The following is a 21863-nucleotide window of genomic DNA, read 5'->3' as shown; positions in this document are numbered from 1 at the left end:
GTAAGAGCGGTAATATGCAACAGCCTGGTAGCATTCAATCTGGAAAGACAGCTGCTTTTTTATGGGTCTGTGGATACAGTGGGGGCGAGTGTAAATATAGCAGTTAATGTTCTCTCATGTCTCTGCTCATCTAATGCCATCTGCTTTGTGTCCGTTCATTTACACTGGTGTGAAGACGTATTTCTGGAACAGGTTATTTGTGCATCAGTGGACTTGGTCCCTGACTGTTAGGTGAGAGCGAGTCTGTAAGCTGTGCAGTATAGTTAGGCAGGCGAACTCTTTAAGTTTAATGTGGCTATTTATAATCAGCCATTGCCAATAGTTGCTAATCCACAGGGTGGTAACAGCTATAAGACACTGCTCCTTCTAGTGGTGGTGCAGGAATGGGAGGAGCACTGTTGCACCTCGGAGAAGGCAGTATTCCTTTGGCTCCTCTATCCCTTGTCAGCAGCTGTGGGAACACCAAACTTTGAGCAGAGTTTATCAGAAATCATATATTTATAGAGCTGGGACCTAGACGTGGTGCAGATGCTTTAATCCTCCCACTCCTTGATCTGTATTTTACAGGAGTGAGAAATGTATCAGGCAGGATGATGGCCTTCTCTACTTGTTTATGCACATCGTCGCTTTAGTTGTAGCAGTGCATTATTAAATATGGGTTGGGGTTTACATATAGGCTCAGTTAGACTTACACAAACTTGTCTATATCACTTTCTTTGATTCTTTTTTTCAAGGTAGAGGTTTATTCTATGCACAGGGCATCTTGATGGCACTATAATTGCAACTACCCAAGCAGTTGTACTAGCTGTAATTATTAAGGCTTAAACCATAACACTTAGCACCAGCCGTAGCTTTTGTGGCAATACAAATCTGTACGTGAATTAGACTTTGGTCTGAGGCTTTGGGTATACGTTATCTTCCAAATCCAGCTGTACATGTGGAAAAAAAACACTATTCTCAGATTTTCACTCTTGATTCCACCAGAGCATAGTGTCTCCCCTGTGATCTCCCAGCAGAATTGTTTGTGCAAGCCCTCCCTTTCTTGTTCTAGGATAAATCAATCCAGTTAGGGCAGACCAGAGTTTAGCATACCAGTCTGATTTCACCAGACACTAGATAGAAATCCTGAAATGGCATTTTTTGGGGAGAGAAGAACACTTGCTTGTGGCAGAGGGATACCGTTGAGCCTGTGAAGTTATTGTCTTCCACCAGCACAGCTGGATCTGGAGCAGAGGTCTGTCCACAGCTGTCCATGTCTTTTTGGGAAGGTGATTCTCTTCCAGCGCACATGGATGGTATGGCATTGCTTGATTACCTGTCAGCCTTGAGTGGAAATGAATACGGCATTTGATGTTGATTGTACACCGTAGTCTCATTGGTGTATAATCAAGGTTTCCTCTTCAGTCATTCAATCATGCCTGATTTCACACTAGCACATGTGCAGGATTAAAGCATGGGTATCTGCTTATGCACAGATTGTCTGCTTGCAGTAGATATGATTTAAGATAGCCGTGTAAGTTGTGTTCTTCTAAAACACAATGTCACGTTATGAACTGCATGTAGTAGTGTTTAAAAATTCTAATGTTCAAAGAAGACAACAGAAAAATGTCTCTTATGCGTTTAAGCTTCAGTTTTGAGCCTGGTTGTGGAGCTTTGTTGTGCAATGGAAAAGCAAAACCAGAGCAGTCATATTTCAGGAGGCGTTTGGTAGGTTTAATAGGTTCATTTTCTTCTGCTGAAGCCGAAGCATATGTAACTACTTTCAACCCACTGTTTTCCTTTATAATTACACAGGAGTAAACAGAAGTACAATTCCCTCTCTAATACTGAAGAGAAATTCCATAGTATGTCTTCTGCCTACTTTTGTTTAGCTCCTGGGAGAGACATAGGTATTAGAAATCTCGTGTCCTCAGCTTTGAAAGATATACACAGGGATCTTTATTTATGCATGATTCACTTGGTCTTTTTTAAAGAGAATACAAACATAAGAGCAGTTTAAAAGTTTGTATTGGAACATGGGAATGCGTCTTTTGGCATACAGCTTGTTTTCCTGTTTTGTTGAAATAAGGATCTGGCTTCTTTTCTGGTTCTTGCAGTTGATTGAAAGATTGAGCTGCTTTTCCTTTGCTTAGCTGAGAAAATAATTTTCTGTTAGTGCTGTGTTTCCTCTGTCTGTTGTCAGCTCCGCAAGACAGATTGTATGCACTGGATTTGCAGATCGCATTTCTTTAAAATGTATTGTATAGCTGCCTCTAGTCATGTTTCTGCTTCTCCTACAGCAGTCTTCTGCTCTGTCCGCTCACCCAGTGTTACCGCTTAGGTAGAAGAGATTTCTTTCCAGCAGCTTCTGCCATCTGGAACCACCGTCTTTTGGCTCCCTAGTTCATTAGTCCTCCATAGCTTTTAAAATATTTTTCTGAAATTACAACCCTTTCACCAGTTACTCCTCGGTGTTTGACTCTGTGACTGGATGCTTAATTCATTAGGAAATGCCCTTACCCCGCTGTTTTCTCCGAGATTTTTATTGTATGAAGTCAGGAAAATGCTTTGAGGCACAGCTTGATGAAACACACTATAAAATAAAATGTTATTAGAAAGTTCCAGAAAGACTGAAACCTATAACCCCATAACTACCTTCTCCCGTACGAGGAAAGAATATTGCCAGCCTCTGTTTTCGTAGCTTAGAGTAAAAGAGTTTCCACCAGAATGGTGCTGCTGTTTCACTTGCCTCCGCGTGTGTACATACAAAACTGCCACAGGGTCGCAGGATGGCTGAGGCTGGAGGGCACCTCTGGAGACTGCCCCGTCCAACCCCACTGCTCGAGCAGGGTCAGCCAGAGCTGGGTGCCCGGGCTGCCTCCGGTCAGGTTTGGAATATGCAAAAGACAGAGATTGCACAACTTGTCTGGGCAACCTGTTGCAAAGTTTGACCACATAGGTACACTCTCTGTCAAGATGCTTTTCTCGATCCTCAGTATCACTCCCATGTAGTCCGGAGTATGCTTAACAGTTTGACATTTTGCACTCTCCCATTTTCCTGGGAAAAGCTAAAAGAGCACAGCTTCTAGAATTGAACATCACAACCTGGCTCTGAAAGCTTTTTACAAAGTTGTTGCTGCTTTATTGTTTACAGAAAAAGCGATTTTGTAAGATATATCATTTGTGTGTTTGTAGTGCTCTGCTGCTCCCTCTGTATTCATATCTCTTAAAATGCTTGAAAATTTGAAGTTTATGTTTGTTCATTATCCAGAGGTCTTAGCAGCCTCTGACTCTGTGGAAACTAATGGGGTAGAGTGCTGAGATGCACTTGATACTGTGAGATAGAGTAAGATTATCATCTTCAGAAATAATTGAGAGAAAATGAAAAAGTGTTTCCCATTGTAGAAGTAAGGATGCTAGAGTACAAAATTCAGTTCTTAAAGGCAGATTAATATTAGCTATCCTGGGTGCTTTAAGAAGGGTACAGCATGCTGAGGTACAGGTCAATAAAAATCCTTGAATAAACTGATTAGAGAACTGACTTTTATTCTGAATTTAGTGATAAACCTTAGTTTGTAGATCCAATAGCTGTTTGGCACATTATTTTTCTTTCAAAGTTCAATAGTAGCAGGGAAATACTGGATTTGCAGACTTTGCTGCAAGAGTTGCTACTAGACCTGGAAGAGGCCAGTAGTTGTCTGTCTTGCAGAGAAAGTACCCTAATAGGTGGAGAACTGGGGGAGAACCACTTAGTCCCACTTTCCGAACCTATAGTAATTCGTTTATTATGTAGAACATACGGTTTACTGCTGTTTAGACATCCAAGAGCATCTACAGAAACAGTTGCAATAAAGAAATATTTTATATGTTTCGCACTGAACTTTGGATAAGGTGGAACGGCACAAGTGGTTTAGTTTCAGTTGGCTTTGTTCTCAAACATCTTCATGTGTTGCAGGTGTTTTTTTAAACAGCTTATTATTTCCATGTGTTTATCCCTTTTTTTTGTTGGCTATGTCAACTGTAGGGATGATCTAATGTGCTCTTTTCATTCACATGGGTAGTAAATATAAATACAGACAGTGATAAATGATTCCTTTTGATGTTCTTCAATTTATTGGGCAGTAGGGGAGCCTGGCAGTCTAAGGAAACATTATGTTGCAAATAATCTTCTCAAAGGAGTGAAAAAGTGTATTTCATGCATTATAAAATATAGCAAGTAGTCAAATTAAACAAATATATTCACTCTAATGATACCTCAAAACTGTGTATCAAAGGAGCCTGCAATCTCGGGTACAAAAATCTGCTTAAAATTTTGAACCTTGTGTATTGAGGTGGTTATTGCTTTTCTTGATTTTTCTTTTTTTTCCTTGCAATGCAAGGACAAATTTCTCACCTTGTTAAAGTCAATGTGAGTTTTGTCTTAGACTTAATTGGTGCCAGGATTTCATCCCTAGCCTGTGTTACTTATGACTCTTCCACATAGGTAAGATTTTACATTTGCTATTAATTATGCACCTGTCTTTATTCATCTGAGCAACTAAATAATGAGAAAGGTGACAGGCATATTGATTTTCCTTTCATTTTATGTCTTTGAGGGTGGGAGTCTTTGGTCTAGTGGATAGATTTCCCTACCTGATGAGTAGTCTCTAGCTTTTACAACACCCCTCGGTTGAGCTGACAGATATGTTTTTGATGTAGCAACTTACTGTTGGAAAACGCTGATTGAGCTCAGTGGGAATATGTCAGTGTGATGAGATTTTCCTGGGAAAGCAGGCAGACTTCCACCATGGCCACCTGGCTGTTTGCCGGCCGGCTTTGCCTACAGACATTGCTGAAACTTTATGTTCTACATGAAAATTCTTGTTTCTAAGTTTTGGTTCCAGTTTGGAAGAAGGAAAGAATGATTCGGAAATGTGGAAGCTTTGGGGGATTTCAGTTATCTTATCTGTACAAACCCTTCCTTGCAATAACGTTGCAGCTTTCTAAGAGGTTACTGCTGTTAGTGGTGGAGTAGCAACAGAGATGTTCAGGAAGTGAGATCACTTGATTTTTTCCATTCTTAACCAAGCATGGCTATTGTCATGTCCCATTCATGCCTCATAGTCTGTTATTTTAGACATGAATCCTTTGTATGAATAATTTTTTTAGAAGCCTCTTAGATATGTTAAAACTTGCTTAATTTTTTGCATCCTCTATAGCAGACATATAATTCTCTCTTAAATATTATTTGGGCATAGGCTCCAAAATAAATGTTTTTACTCTGTTTTGCCCTCTGTTCTGAACACTCAGTGATATTTTATGCTTTAATTCAATTCCTTCTGGTTGATCATGCTTCATGCATTCTTTAGTCAGAGTGTCAAGTTGAGTGGTGATTGAGGGTCAGCTCTGAAAATCCAAAGCGGTAATTGATGGTAATTTGAATCTTCACTTAAGCGACTGTTGAAAGGTCTTGGAGAGAAAAAAGGGGAAGCTTATGTCTCAAATGGGGTTTTTTGTGTGTATTTTTAATGGAGCAGGACTGTTGTGTAACCTGACAGTCTGGTTTTTTCAGGTTGGTTGGGTTTTTTTGTCCTTCTGTGATGGTATCTGTCCATCATTTTTTCTGTCCGTGCGATCAGGATCAGCAAAGTTCCCAACTGAGTATCTGAAGCAATCTCCTTGGCAGATGAGAATATGGACATGTGGTTGTGTTTCCGGTCAGCTAATTTAACTTTCTGAGTTAGTATCCTGCAGGTTCTGAAGAAGGCTAAATGAAAACAAAACCATGCAGGGGAAACTGCTGCATGCATGTGACTAAGGGCAAACTAGCAGGGACACCAGAAATCCTACGAGTCTCTTGTATGTGATAGATCACCTTCCCTCTAAATAGCTGTTAGACATGACAGTCCATGTAGTGCACTAAAAAGAAGAGGTACATCAAATTCCATCTTCTGATCATATACAAGTATTTGTCTTCTCCCCTAGGGTAGGATTTTGGTTCCTGGACATTTCAAAATGTAAGGCATTTTTCTTTATGACTTTGGACTTTTCATCAGGACTTTTTATCCTGACTTTGGAATCAGGATTTCACTTAGAGTGACAGCACTGTTCAAGCAAGCTAATATTTGGGCAAAACAGGGAATGTATCAAAGATTTAATCTAAGCTATTTTAAAAATACTATCAAATAGCCTTTTAAGTTAGATGAGATGAATACTGTGCTTTCTTATTCTGGGGGGAAAAAGGGGGTTTGATACGTAGTTCAGCAACAAGTGCAGTACAGCGCTTGAGCAATAAGAGTAAGCTTGGGAATTTTTAGGAGTCAGATATGAGGAAGAAAAGTGGTGGGAAAGTAACACTGTTCTCGCATATAGCCACTGCTCTCTCATTACGTTAGTGTGTTATTGTTTTAAGTGAGTGGATGATTATAATACATAATTTCAGTTAATACAATGAAACATCTTTGTTTTACCTGCAGTGTTGAGACTAATCACAGTATTGGTTTTGCTTCCTTTTCCAGGTTGCCTTTTTGAAGATGTGAAGAACACAGATGCCTGTGTAGAAAACTAGTCTCCAATTCATCTTCAGCAGAAACGTACAGATAACTTCCAATGGCATGACTTCGAGGAAAAAATCCCCTGGCAATACAAAACAAAATGGGGGTGTGGTGTGTTATTCTTCATATCTGGATGTGTTTCAAAGCCAAAGACAGAGTTAACTTTTGCATCCAGTACATTCTTAGATGTCATTCTAAGAGTGGCTTACCTGTCACTCCTGTCACATCCAGCTGGGATGACTGTTATGATCTCTTCATTGCCAAAAAGAAATTATCTGTGTATCTTAGTACTATCTTTATCAGACAGTGTTTGATAGTGACCTATATGTCTTGAGGAAAATTCACAACTGGTAGCAAAGAGAGGTTTTAAAATATTTAACATCATGGATACTAATGTAATTTATTTACTTTCTTTTTTCTGGTAAAGGTAGAGGTGCAGCTTTAAAATGTAAAATCTGGGTTTTGTCAAACTTATATGTTTATCATGTATATTGTTTCCACATTAAGGTTTACTTTTCTTGAGAGAGAAGAAAGTTTCTGTATTCCTATACCTCATGTAGAATTTATTAAAAGTGATAATGTTTTGGAGAACCAAGGTTTTGTGGTTACTTAGAATAGTTATTCCTTCAACTTCAAAAAAAAAAGCATGGGTGTGAAGGCTGGCTTTGCAGAAACTGCTGGAGGTGAAAGGTACTTGTAGCGAGTCAATACAGCTACTTTAAATTGTCGTTCTGTGTTGTGGATGTTCAGCTGCCTTCCATGGGAGCAATAGCACATTTCCATGGAACACAGAAGCTGTTACCACTTTTGGTTTCAGAGTGGGTTGCCCACTTAGTTAACAGTAATTTTTGCCTTCCCTTGTCCAGGGGAACAGGATGGTATAAATGCATAGGTGAAGGACCAGAAAAGATGCCTCCTGACATTTTTGCCTCAATTCCTGCTCATTGGGATGGACTGCTCTTGAGCTAGAAGGAGGTGATTCTTTAACATGAACCATCTTTCTTGGACCCCTCATCCCTCCAGGGTCTTATCCCATATCTGCCTCACTTATCTGGAGTTTTCCTTAAACAACTGCTCTTGGCAAATCAGTCAGGTACTGGAATGGTTCATCTGACCTAGTGTGAAAATTCTTGTGTTCTCAAAATGTATACAAAAATGTATCTAAACAGGAAAAAAAAAAAGAGAGCCTGCTTGTGTAGGCTGGCTTTTTCAAAGTCCATCTTTAGACTCTTAAAATAAAAAGATGCTACCTTGTGGGAAAACAGCTATATTTTGGGAGAATGGATTCCGGAGGGAATATTCTTGTTAGAGGACTTCTTGAAAATTCTTGAATTTCAGGGAAAGTTAACATGCCCTTTACTCATTAAATTATCATAATATGGGAAGTGACCCTGCAAAGTGTGGACCTTCTCTGGGTTTTACACATCCAAAGACAAGTAGCTGAGGCCTCCCAGCACCCAGTCTGGATATCATCTTTTTTTTCCATAATTATTTCAGCTTTCAGTATTGAAGAAAGAACAAAAGTATTCTGCGTTTTCTACTCAGGGACTAAATTATCGAGCTCAAATATATTTTGTCTATGCACCGATGTTTAGTCATTTTATTAATAAATATATTTTCTAAATCACTTTACTGTTTGTTCTGCTTAATTTCGGGGACAGTTTCAGCTTCCCAGAATATGACTGGGCAATCTGCAGAGGGAAGACATTCATATCACACAGAAATACTCCAACTTTAAAATCTTTTCTAGCCAATTTAAATGACTCCTGTTACGGTTTTACATGTATGGAGCAATCTTAGGTCAGAGAATATTTATGCTCTTGAGGTTCGGTCTCTGTCATGTCCTGCCTCATTTGGTATTGTGGCCATAAAGAGTTAATCTGCCTCTGGTAACGTACATGGTTCCAGAACGAGTGCAGACCTTTCACTGGGAGTATTTTTTGGGGAAAAAAACTCTTCCAGTGATGAAAGACAAATCAATCCCGTCCTGCCTGGTCTGTCGCTCACCTGTAGGAGCTCATGGCTCCAGTCATGTTACTACAATGTTGGTGCTGCAGGGGGCTCAGGAAGCAAATCCTGAGAGAGTGCTCAGACCAGTGTGTATACTTAAAACATTAGACTTTTTAGGAGCTTGTCCTCTGCCCTAAAGCTTTTCCTTACTCTTTTTTACCCTATACATTGATGAACTGGGTCTGGCTGGGGTGGAGTTAACATTCTTCACAGCAGCCCGTATGGTGCTGTGGTTTGGAGTTGTGGCTCCGGTAGTGCTGGTAGCACACCGACGTTTTGACTGTAGTTGAACCATCTCTTTTACTTCCCACTCTGCCCCCACCTCCCCACAGTGAATAGGCTGAGGGTGGGCCAGAAGTTAGGAGGGGGGGGACACAGGAGGGACAGCTGACCTGAATTGGCCAAAGGGATATTCTGTACCATACAGCATCGCACACAGCAGTGAAAACTGGGGGTAGAGGAAGAAAGGGGGAGAAGGGTGTCTCCCAAGGTGGTGGTTGCTCAGAAAATAGCTGAGCATCGGGCTGCGTGTGTGTGTGTGCGAGCATCTGGGTGGGTGCTTAGCTGCAGGCCAGGGCCAACCCACCACAGTTGGAAGCAGAAGTTGTGAAGGCCCCCAAAGGAAAAGAATAAATCTTTCTGTTCCAGCTGCCCTCCCATTTGGGGATGTTTTCCTTCCCCAGGTTCCCAAAGGCCACAACTCCCTGTCTGTGTCTACAAGAGGGGCAGGGCAATTTGACACCCGTAGTGTCATGTTTCCCTTTCCTTGGTTCTAGCTCTGAGACCTCCATTAACATTTAACCATTGACAATACCTAGAAAATATCAGACCACATATGATAATATATATAAATGCCTCAGACAGGTTTCCCTTTGAAAATAGATTTCTTTGGCCATGTTGAGAAAAAAAATGTTTTTATTACTTTCCCAGGTACCAGGCAAGATATTATTTAGAACTCCTGTTTCTGAAGACAAGTTTCTTGGCTTTTTTTCCCCCTTCTTCTTCTTAGGTGATCTTTCTTACTGAGCCAGTAGTGGATTTGAGGTGTGACAGTTTCATTTGACACTTTCTTGAATTCTAGCTGATTTATAAAAGCAAAACTTGGCCATTTTTTCAGGATTATTTTAGGATTGAACCATGGGCTATCATAAACAATGGACTTGGGTTCAGAAAACCTGCTGAGTTCCACCCAAGGCTCCTTCCTTGACCTTTGCCTATCACTGCTCTTGCTTCCATTTCTCTGTCTGTTGAATAGCATGATGCCACTTGCTTGTTGACATCAGAATTTTGAAAAGTTGTGTAAGTACAATTAGTTACTGTGTTATTTGCTTAGCATCCAGAGTTAGTGGTACATTTTAGTCTAGTCTAAATATCATGTTTGGATGCAGCCATAACAGAAAGCTTGTTTAGTTTGAAACGTGCAGACATTACCTCCATGCAGATGGGAGAGCTTGCACCAAGGTAGGAGTTGGCCTAGAAGCTGTGTTCGTAGAAAATGTTCGGTACTTCTTACCACTTGCCTTCTCTCCCCAGCATTTTTAATCTGTTGCAGTCTGCATTCTTCTCTGCAGAAAGTGTCATAATTTTTGCTTTCTGTAGTGGCAAGCACAGTGTTAGTCTTTAATAATAATAAATCAGCAATGACGTTAAGAAGTCCCCGACTCACATTAACTGAGATAGATGTGCATCCTTTTGTAATGTGCAGTTTCCAAATAGTGTATGGGAACAAGAAGATATTAAAAATGTCAGCTTTAATTCTAATATGCTATCGGGTTATAAAGATGGCTGTTGGTGTGGTGCAGAAAACATGCCTGTCTGTCAGACCAGTACTGTTCTCTCCATTAGCAACAACAGACAACAATATTGTTTCTGTCATTAGCGGGTCACAGGGCGGTAATATTAGTGTAGGGCTTGTTACCTCTTCTAAACAAGCTTGACCATTTAACTGGGGTAGTTAAACTGGCATGCCAAATTGAGTCCCAAAGGGGTTATTTTAATTCCAAAATTCGCGTGGCTTTCTAGCTTAGTTTAAATCACCGCTAGAGTAGGTTAGGATAAACTGAATAATAGATGGATTGATCAGGGAGCTAGACTGGTATTACCCTGTGAGTTGAAGGGCAAGTTCTAGCCTACCTGTTTTACTTTTCTGTGTATTTTTATATGTTTTTATATTTTTTTATATATGAGGAGCAACTTTAATTCAAATTTATAATAGATGTTTCTGTGCTCAAACATTCTGGGCTTAAATGCAAATGCTTTTCAGTAATTTTCTTTCTGTTTCGCTGCCTTCATTTTCATTCCTCCAGAACATCACTTGTGGTTCCAGTTTTAGACTTTGCATCCTTCCATTTCTCTCCTAACCAGCAGGTGACTTGTTTGAGGTACTGCATTAGGTCTTCAACCTCATTCTTTTTGGATTTCCTCAACAGGTTTTCTTGCTACCATTGTTACCAGTGTTTTAGAAGCACTGCAAGGTCTGCAGATGGACAAAATTTAGAAACATTGAACAACTCTGTCTTTACTAGACATGTTTGGTTTATTCTTTTGGAGTAGGCTGAATCGCCTCATCATAGATGCTGCGGAGATTAGGCAATGTTCATAGAAAATGAGGAATTTTGCACGCCCACATGCTACCACCTCAGTAGCAACATAAGCGTGTTCTGGTACCTGATCGTGACATTAAAGCATGGCATTTTTCTTACTGAACAGCAGTTGCTGCATTCAGATCCCGTGGTTCTGTGGTTCAGTATGTTCAGATGGTGTTCTCTTAAACACGGCAGTGATGTTATTGTCTCACTGCTGTATTGTGTCCAGTGGCACATGCTTCATTCCCAACCGATCGTCTTAGACATGGATTGTGCAGGTCTGTGTGCTGCATCCTTAGTGATAGATGCTGCTTCTACCTGCTTGTAGTCAGTGATGATATAAATGTGTATCAGTTTATCATTGTAAACAATAGAAAGATGTTTATTTCAAAATATAAAAAATAATTTTAATTTATGTGCTTTTAATCATTTCCTCAAGATTGCAAAGCATTTTATTTCCTTATTTAACTTTTTCCATGATAACTGGGTTTTGTGTAGTGCAGGCAGGATGGCTGCGCTGCAGATGGGCTCTGCCATGTGTTTGTGTCGCTGGCAGCTCCACCAGCTAGGGGGCTGTGAAACAGACTTCACGCCTTCATTATTGACGCCAGTTAACTACAACCCCAACTGACTGGCCATCTTGTCTTTCACCTACATGTGTTTCCTCACTTTTAAAACTGTGACTGTATCATAAGGGTCATGAATCATAGAATCATAGAATAGTTTGGGTTGGAAGGGACCTTTAGAGGACACCTAGTCCAATCCCCCTGACAGGGACATCTTCAACTAGATCACGTTGCTCAGATGTGCTCTCCTATCAGTGACAAGGTGGTTTGCTCAGCAGTGCAGCTGGGAAAAATGTCCCTGTGTGGCCATAAACTGAGTTATACAGGCGAGGGGCAGACTGTCAAGTACAATAAAGCTGCTGTAGCTGTCCGGACTTTAATGGAGCCACTGACAATTTACACAGCCAACGATGCACAGTGTGGACAGGAAGGAGATGAAGTCTCTTGTCTTCCCCTGCCAGTCGTGCTTCAGAACATAGAATTGAGGTGTCACATGTATAGAAATGGGGCTGGCCATGTCTGAGAAAGGCCTGAGACCATGTCTGGAGAGACATGGAGTCAGTCGTCGTCATTGTGCCGTCATAATGGGAAGGCTCAGCACAGCTCACAAATGAAAATGCAATAGAAGGACACTGGCTGTAAAACAAGAGGAGGGGAGAAAGAAATTCAGTCAGGGCTCTGTCAGCTCTGCATGATGTAGTCCTACATTAATAGGCCTATTGAGTATATCCATGATGCAACGGCCCTGCTCTCAACTTCATTGTAAACTTTGTCAAAAGTTTCTGTCTGTGACTAATGGGAAACACGACATGTAACAACCCAGTCATAGGGTTAGTGTAGGCTGTTTGCTCAGATTACTAGACTTGCCCTTTACCAGGCTTTGATTTATGTGGACCTAATAAGAGAAGGGCAAGAACACTCCTTTGTTTGAGCTTTGAAAGAAAACGGAGGTACGGGACAATTTACAGCTTGTGCTTTGTTGCTGAAAAGGGGTTTTGTAAATTTTTTGGAATAAATATTCTCAAACATGTGAAGGAAAACGAAAATGCACTAAATTAAGAGTGCCTTTTAAATTAATGGCTATTGAGAAGAAGATACGAGTTGTTTTAGTTGATTCACAGTAATTATTAAGATCATATTTTGTGGTTGAGATGCACAAACATGGCTTGACTGTTGCAAACTCTTATCTCGAGAGTACAAAGAGCAGCGTCTGTTCTGATCCAGCAAACACAACTCTGGCAGCTCTGGCGGCTCTCCGCGTAGGTAAGTAAACGAGGCATGAGTGAGCCCAGCAGAAGACAGGGAGCATAGCGTGACAGAGGGCTCTGTAAGACGCTTAGAGGGAAAATATATTAACATGCCTGAAGGAAATTTTTTCCTGTCCTTAAAAGTGCTTTTTATATTGCCGCAGGCATATGAAGAAACATCTTGGTGGGTTGGGGATTTTGGAATTGGTGTCATAATTTGCAAATGAAAACATATTTCCTGGCCTGTTGGGTTTCAATGATCACATGAACTCAAAAGAACACCTTGTTTTGTAGTAATGCTGATTTACTTTACAAATATTTCTCATTACCTGTGGATTTACTAGGGTATGCATTACAATCTGTACCTTCCTCCTCTTCTAGATTTTGACACTTGCTCAGCAAGAGTCACTGTTTACACAAGAGTGTATTAGCTTTCGCCAAATTTAGAAAATTTTTGTTTAAAGTAGAAGCTAGTGGCAATTTGTTGTTACAGTTACCAGAAGACTAGTAAGTAAAAAAGACCTCACATGGGCTATTTGTTTTGTTGTATATCATTTCACATTTTAAAGTGGATTTTTGTCTCTTACTCTGCTAGGCAAATGTTCCATTATTAGTATTAATAATTTTTATTTTGGCCATAGAATATTATTTTAAAGCATTTTCGAAAGAGCTGGAATTCAGAACCTGTAAGACTTTTCCATCCCTTAAACCCAGTCTCCTGTTACAGCTGGCACTCTCCACATGGTTCTCTCTCATGTAACTCCTTTCATATCCTGATCTACCCTAAATTTAATCAGGGTTGTTTGGGGTTTTTTTTTTGTCCTCCTGTCCCTACTGGAAACCTGACCCAGAGCCTCACTCTCCTGATAGGAATCATCTGATTTGTGGGGTAAGTGTATCCCTGGCTAATTGGCACCCATTTGCTGTGCCAACAGCATTCTTTAATGTAGGTAGGTAGTTTTCTTCCCGGGTTCTTAAATCTCATTTGATGTTCAGGGAACAATACTATCTCCGCAGTGTTTGTTTTATTAATGGTTTCTTTCCCAAAGATAGACATTGTGTTCTACCAAATTCTGTGCCTGTCCTGCTTTGAATTAATCTCCCTTGTGCAGGAGTGAGCAAACTGTGCACAAGGTGTGCGTCTTAGCAAAGTGGCATTAATGCTTCCTGGTTTCTTTTGAGAACACCTCACTTCCCATATTAGCAAGTGCTTCTCTTTTTTTCACATCTGCAGCACACTGGTGGTTCATGTCAAACAGCCCAGCTCTTCTTCCCTTCCATCCGAGCAGCAGCAGCCCTTCAGCGGTCATTGGCTCTCACTGGATCATACACGTTCCTGACCATACGTGTACGGCAAATGCTCGAGTGAATGGAGTTGCCCTGCCTGCAGTAGGCGGGTGTTGGTGTATTATACCTTTCAGCTCTTAGGTAAAAATTGCAGATTATCTTGTTCTTATTTAGTGCTCTGTCACTGGTCCATTTGATTTTGGGTTGGCTTTTTGTTGTTGGTGGTGGTGGTTTGGGTTTTTTTTTGTCCATACTGAATTCTGGAGCAGTTTGTTAATTTTAATGTTTGGAAAAAGAGAATGACATTTAAGTGACCAAATGCTCCTGTAAAAACCCAGGTTATGTTCTGTCCCTTCTGCTGCAAATACCAAGCACAGCCTGATGATAAATTGAGATAAAAGTATAGTAGTAGGAGGAAGACACTGGTCAAATTCCAGTAGTTGTTAATGGAACGTGTTGCTGCTCTGAGCTTGGATGCTTGATGTTTTAACCTTGATAGCTTTGTGGCTATAGACAGGTCCTGGGAGATTCATACTTTTCCTGACTGAGTGTATAAACTTTCAAAGAGACGTTTGAGAGACCTCTGACAGATCTGTGCTTTAGTTTTTCCGTATGTAATGTTATTTATATCCCAGGCTAATAATAATGCACTATATCCTATATAAACTTTTTCTAACTATGACCTCTTTGGATCCGGCATGCTGCGTGGTGTGAGTTTGTCATCGCTGTAGTGTCGGAGCAGCTTCGTGCATTCTGTAACAGAGGTAGCACCTCTCAAGTGTGACTTACCCTTCCTCTCTGTAGAGGGGAGGTGCAATATGCCTGCTGTTTTAAGCTGGTGGGGGTGAGCAGGGAGTCTTTGCTCGCTTGTTTTAAATGTACGCCCTGCTTGGTGTATCTGTCAGAAGAGGCGAGTGACAGAAGCATGCCTTGAAGGGGAAGATGTTTGGGTTTGCCATGGTCCAGAGTTTCTGTGTGAGGTCCCTCCATAACTGGAGAGGCCACTCTGAAACGTTTTTGTGTAGTGGAAAGTGTGATAGCTAGCCTGAGCCCAGGTTTTCAGGTATCTTGAAGAGAGGACCATGAACTTGATTCAAAGCTCCATGAGACAGCAGCACAGAGGGCAGGTGCTAGGTCATTGACATTTTATCAAAACTTAGATGGAAGGAACATTTTTGTCATCAAGCTATGTTTAAAAATGTTATCCATTAAGTATACATTGCATGATTTTCCCTCCGTCACTAGTAGTGTTTCTAAAATGGGAGCTATGTTGATCAACCAAAGGCTGGTTGGTCTGTCACCATGATGTTCTGCATTCCTCTACTTACCACCACCAACTAGAAGTGTTTTGCCTTGCTTAAATCTGTTTCAAGCAACAATTCATATCAAGCTAGTGTTTAAATCTAAGGCTGCTAATGGTAGTGGCATGGCTTTACGAGGGGAAGGATGGATGAACGACTAGAGATTCTGCATGAATCTTTGTCTGATTAGCAATGTGTTTTGTATATTAAAACCTATCATGGTCTTTATTACCCTAATGTATGCACAACGAATGCACAGGAACACCATATGTACAGCTGCAGAAGATAACCCAGGCTATTATTTGTTATTAATTTAATATGATCCACTAATCAAAGATGATACAGTAATGCACAAAAGGGCACACACAAATTTACATCTGGTATTTTCTGCCTTGACGTTTTTTTGTCACATAATCTAAGCATGGGTTTAAGTTTTTTATGATGTGTGTGAAAAGGCTTTTGATTATTTGGAGGAAAGCATTAAGGGATTCTGAGTTTTTTATGTGTTTAGACACAGCTTCCTATACAGCTTCAGGGACTGGGCTCGCTACTTCAAATAATAATACCTTGTGCATCTGATTTCACGAAGAATTCAAGATTAAAGGTCACATATGAGCAGTCTTAATATTGAGATAGTTTGTTGATAATAAAGCACAGTTTTGACTTCTTATCCTTCTGATGAAATGGTGTTGCACACATTGCAAAACTCTGATAATTTCATTTTACTGTAATTCGTAAAGAGGATAACAGGCAAGCAACAATGCACTGGGGTGTTTTATTAGGAAATTGAGGGCCATCTTCACTAGTTTTTCCAGATAGCTTTTCTCCTTCCCTCTGTGTTGTTGTTTTTCAGAATTGCATTGCTTTAGTACTATCTCACTTCTACAAAAGGCAATTTTGTTAAATGTGTTCCCGAATGCACTGATGAAGTTACAACTGTTTGGCAAAGGCTTGGAGACAAAGATGCTGCCATGAAAAATGAGCCTTGTCAACAGAAAACTGATTTGTGATCACAAAATGTGGACAACGTGGTCAATGTTGGATTATCTGTTTGTCTCCCATTTTCAGGTGTATCCACTGTCCCAAGGGAGTTGTTACATGTCAGGAGCATCTATGGACTCTGTCAACCCTTCTCCGCTGCCAAATTACATCAGGGCAGAGGCTTTTTTCATCTCTCAGTGCTATGGTGTTTGCTCAGTGTAACTGGATATCCTGCGACTTTGTGCCTGGCACTCTGGGATTTGGGTACCCAGTTATTTTTTGTACATCTGTACCTGTCTCTAGCTATGTCTCTCATCTGTGCTTATAAAATGGGAGAAAAGCACAGTCGAGAATTGAAAGAGATTTTATGAGGAGAAACGTGTTAAAGACTGTGAGTTTGGGGGTAAGCAGTCAAGGATTTAATAGATAAAATATGAATTTTCTATAGACTGTAAAAGAAGGTATATCTTGTTCCATACTAATAGTTGTGTGGCATTTTGGCACGTATGTGAAAAGCTGTTGCTCCCGGTGTCTGTAGGAGATCATATTATTTCCTTCTCTTAACTTGTAATGCATTTACCCTGCCTGTGATTTATGTAGCCAGGAACAAGAGCTGAAGCACTTACACAGGGGAGAGGATGGGCTCCTTGTATGCCAGAACTATTAAAAGTTAAATCTTCAGATCTTCAACCCATAGGAGAGTATTTCTAAAGAGGACATCTCAAACCTGTTTGTATTTATTTATTAGTTTCATTACTATGTTATTTCTACACTGTTCAACAGCAGCTGATATCTTCCCATATTTTTCAAGATCCCAGTGTGTTTATTGTCATTGCCTTTGTTCTTTTGTTGAGATCAGCAGAGTAGCTGGGCTACAGCAAACGGAGGCTGCAGTTCTATTTTAGCCAAAAAGCCGTTAGTTTATGCTAGTCTAGGAAACTCTGCTTTCTGTTAAACTGCAGCAGCTTATTTATACTCTCACAGAGCTGGCTTAATAGTATCCAGTCTTCTTAAAATGTGTGCTGCTTGTTTTGTTCTAACGCATCTGTTTGAAAAACAAAAAGTTAAATGAGTTACACAGTATGTGTGTTGCTTTGATGGCAGATTTGGAATTTCCTGCCTCAGATAAAAGAGGAAGGACTAGCCTTGAAGATGTAATTCTGCCTCTGCTACCCAGATCTAATACTCGCCTTGCAAAAGGGGGAACAATCCTGTCTTTGCAAGGGATTCTAGGAGGCCCCTTTTCCAAACTGGAAAAGCTTCACTCCAGATGCTCAGATAAATTGTCTGGGGTGTCCCTTCTTTTACAGGCAGCTGCTGAGGCCTAGGAGGGATGCTGTCTGTCCTTGTTTCCATTGGCTGAAGAGTAAGAAGTGACTTCTCAAGTATGTGCTATTTTTGTATAATCTGAGTTTCATTGTATTATCTAAGCCGAACATCTTACAGGTCATTAGAAGGGGCATGTAATATAGGAAGGTTTAACACAGGTGCAGGCAAAGAAATGCCCTGTCCCTCATATAGATGGTATCAGACAAGATTTCACATATTTGCTGATGTTCCCATGCTACTTGAGTACCCCGCAAAAGGAAAAACACCTGAAGAGTAAGGCAGGGTCCTAAAGCAAATTACATTAAACAGGCTAGAAAGCTAAAGGCTGAACTCTTCCAGTGAGCCCTGGTGACTGCCTGCATTCTCACTAAAAACCTACTAACCAGGCCTGTTCCTTTCATGCTATTAATGCGCCATGCAAATACGCCTGTGTCTGTACAACCTGTATCTCTCATGTCAGTAGGAATGTATCCCTCTAACCTCTGAAAGTAACACCAGCTTCCCTGGGCAATTACTTTGGCCATTTTGTGTTAGAAATGGTCCTTTAGTACTGCACTAACTTAAAAAAAAAAAAAAAATTAAATTACCCCAAAGGAAACTTTAAAAGGTAACAAGCAGAGGTGAAGGACACACAGAGAGAAGAAATAGAAGAACTATATTAAGACTTCATCTCTCTGTGTTCTGCACGTAACAGAGCCAAAACAACATAAAACCCCCTTGTCCCTGTAGCAGAAAACATCCTTCAGACTGGCTCTGCTGTGCAGCCACTGTAAAGGAAGTTTAAATATAGCAGAAGCAGACTTACTGAAAAAGTTATGAGAGGGCTTCAATTTCCAACATCCTTGTTCAACTCTAAGGCACCCGAAACGTGCACAAGCAGAGGTCACTGCAGCCGAGTCCAAACCTGTGCTCATTGTCACTTGCGTAGGTGTTAGTGCTGAACACTTCCCCACCCCATGAAATGCAGGAGGGCTTTTGCAAAGTTTCATGCTGTTGCAGTCTATCTGAGATTCCCCTGGTCGCGGGTTCACGCAATCAGGGGCGAAACTGTCATTCCAGGCCAGCACGTAGAGGGTGTGGAAGGTGTATGCTCCCAGGGGGTGGCCTTCTAGTTCTTCCTACTGGAAGATGGATGAGGAAATTAATAAACATGGACCCTATTATGCCTTCTATTAAATAGGAGTTTCAATTAAAGAAATACGTGCTTAGGAAAGCATAATAGCTCCACACACTGCTTAAAAGCTGAAATAAATATAATCATTTGCAAAACACTTTTCACAAGCTTTGTAAGTCAGAAATGAAAAAGCAAATGGCATTAAAACCTTAATGTAGAAAAAAAGTTACTAATTTCACACTAAGGTAAGGAAATTCTGATTAGACAGAAAAATACCCAGTGTCAGAGGGGCGGCACTGGATGCTGTAGGATATCTGAGCCCCCAGTTGACAAAGAATTTCTAATTTAGGACCAAATTAAGCTCAGATTTATGCTGGCATGTATCCCCAGGAACTCTTTTCACTTTGTCAGGGTACTTGAGTCTTACCCCTATGTAGCTGAGACCATAAATGAGTCCTTAAGAAGCATTTTGCTACTGAGAATTCTTTTGGAGCCTTATCGTTATTTAAGTTCTTTCCTGAATAATGAGCAGGCAGGGGCAGTAGGGAGAAAAGACTGGCAGGCATGAACCTGCTGTTATAAAACAAATAAATGTCCTGCAACTTGAAAATTCTGACTTTTTTACAGATACCACTATTTAAGTAAGTCCTTACTGTTTACCTCTGATGTTCAAATCCACTAAACATTGGGAATCCAGAAACGACAGATTATTAAGAGGATTAATAGACCCGATTACAGCGTATCGCACTGTGTTATTCATATGGAAGCTTTTCAGAATTGTCTTTCAATAACTTCTTTCCAAGTCTAAGTAAAATAGATGTCTACAGCTGGACATTTGTGTAGCATAGCAGGTATGTTACGTATGACTGTGACCTTCAAACACTAGCCTTTATGGGCATGTCTCTTGTGGTTAGCATGACAAATGATGTTACACTGGCTAATTAAATCAATACATCTCATTAATGTCTTCAGTTTCTGAATTTCTTGTCACTCTCTAGTCCCATGGATCACCTTCTGTATCTGCTTTTCTCAGATCAACGTGCAGTTTTTTCCCTCTCCTTTCTCCACAGAGCTACAGCAATTCCAGTACTCTCCACCTGAAAGTATATTTGAGAAGTGTATTTTGTACATCTAATCAGAGAATAGTTGAAAGGTAACCAGTAGCACCTCCCAGTTCCACATTAAATTTGTTTTCACCATTTCACACAGAGGCCCTTCTGCATCATTTGGACTTAAGTTATAAACTAAACAATGGAAATAACATTTTTTTAATTGAACAGTTGTGAACTGTCTTAATGCAGGGAGAGAACAGGTACTGAGGATGTTATATGAAAGAATGTAAAGAATTGTACAAGGATCTTCACTCTCTTGCAGCTCTGACAGGGCTCTGAGTTAGGAATACGGCAAACAATATTGTCCCTATGCCTGCTGTGTGCCTGTGTCTACGCTTCCACATAATAGGAAGCCTTCTTCTGTTCCCTTATTGAGTTTTTCCATATATTAAATACCTAATAAAAGAGGTTTAAAATTTTCCACAAAAAAATGTTTTTATTCCACAAAGACAAGAGCCTAAATATCTCATGAAATATGTTCATTCTCTTTGATATTTTTAACTTTTTTCCCAGTAAATTGTGTTCTCAATACCACATCAGAACAGAAGAACAAAGTTGGTGTTTTGGGGTTTTGTGTGCTTTTTAAATTTTTTTTTTCTTTCTCTTCTTTTAAATCTTTCATGTTTACAAGTTTTTTCACAAGCAAAGAAAGGGACGATGAGGGAAGAAACTTCTCCACAGTTAAGCATTTCTCTGGAAAACCTTGGAAGAAGCAGGTTCCTGCAAGCTAACCAAGCAAGATGAGGCAAAAAAGAGCAACTGCCAATGTTTTAGGGAAGCCTAGCAACAGCCCATGTCTGGGTAGCTTGTTATGATTCAAGTGTCTGTTTTAATAGGGGAAAAAAAATGTTGGTTTGAATGCACTGAGCACCAGTAATTCCCAAACAGAAAGCTTCCCGGCTGTAGGCAAACACCACTTCTGACTTAGACTCTGTGGTATACATGCATTTGATCATCCCATACTAATGCCTTTACACACAGACCTGCCCCCATCCCTGCAGCATGCCAGGATGTAGGAACACAGCCTGGCTCCTCCCTGGGACTCCTGTCTTGCTTTTCTCGATTTTTAATGAGAGAACAGAAAGGTCCTGGAGTAGAAACTGAGACAACAACCCTCTCTGCACCCACTCTGGTCCCCTGAGCTGTGGTGCAAGTGGGAAGGGAAAGGTGAGGAATAAGCAACCTGACCTGTAGACATGTTAGGATGGAGCGTTGCCAGGGGAAAACATTGGGGTGATTACACCCACAGCACCTTGCTCAAAGGCTTGTCTGGGAAGCCTTTTGCAGGTAACTGAAATCTGCTTTCTGCTGAGCCTAGAGCTCTTATGCAGGACTTTTCCTGCTTTCTTTGCACTATATATAGTAGGTATGTTAGTAAAGGCCCTGGTCATAAAAGAAGTCCTCACATTGTGTTGGTTCATCTACCACTAACCTGTCACATCGAGGCTTGTCCTGCAAGAATCTGGGTTGCAGTCAGAAATTCAGCTCATTATCCAGAGGTGATGCAATGCAGCGTTCACCTGTCCTGTTTCTGCAGCTAATAGTGCTGTCAGCTCTGCTGTCATTCACTTGTCATCCTATCCAGAAACATATAGAAAGCCTTAAAGGAAACAGGTCACCCCGAGAGCAGACTCTTGAAGTAAAATTGACGCTTATTCAAATGTACATGCAAAACAGCTTGGAGTTTTCCCTTCGATTGTTATTTGTACTGGATTTGCCTTTCATTCCATAGAGAGTTAATGTGGGTTGAAAATATGACATTTGCAGGAAAATACCTCTTATATGTGCCAAAGGCTGTTTTGTTGTCAATGACTTGTGA

At 40.5% G+C, this 21863-nt stretch overlaps 1 protein-coding gene and 1 long non-coding RNA gene across 13 annotated transcripts in view; both read left to right on the top strand.

Moving 5' to 3' along the window:
• The window catches only part of UBE3D (ubiquitin protein ligase E3D), an 82748-nt gene extending 74609 nt beyond the window's left edge, over window positions 1–8139 (top strand). For all 3 annotated transcript variants that reach the window (XM_075087167.1, XM_075087166.1, XM_075087164.1), the window contains one exon: window positions 6477–8139. In XM_075087167.1, the coding sequence (XP_074943268.1) occupies window positions 6477–6497 (21 nt within the window). In that variant the 3' untranslated portion in view covers window positions 6498–8139. The remainder of the gene's footprint in view (window positions 1–6476) is intronic.
• Window positions 8140–12529: 4390 nt separating this feature from the next.
• LOC142054509 (uncharacterized) overlaps window positions 12530–21863 on the top strand; it is a 31883-nt gene continuing 22549 nt past the window's right edge. For 3 of the 10 annotated variants that reach the window (XR_012659555.1, XR_012659560.1, XR_012659553.1), the window contains exons 1-5: window positions 12546–12936; window positions 13772–13809; window positions 14155–14348; window positions 17800–17874; window positions 19560–19783. This is a non-coding gene — a long non-coding RNA (uncharacterized LOC142054509). The other 7 variants (XR_012659558.1, XR_012659556.1, XR_012659554.1 and 4 more) reach the window with 6 other exon arrangements.

The sequence above is a fragment of the Phalacrocorax aristotelis genome, chromosome 3 (genome assembly GCF_949628215.1).
Source record: "Phalacrocorax aristotelis chromosome 3, bGulAri2.1, whole genome shotgun sequence".
In the NCBI taxonomy this organism is placed as follows: Eukaryota; Metazoa; Chordata; class Aves; order Suliformes; family Phalacrocoracidae; genus Phalacrocorax; species Phalacrocorax aristotelis.
Note: the sequence above shows the minus strand (reverse complement) of the source record. Positions and strands in the feature narration are given on the sequence as shown.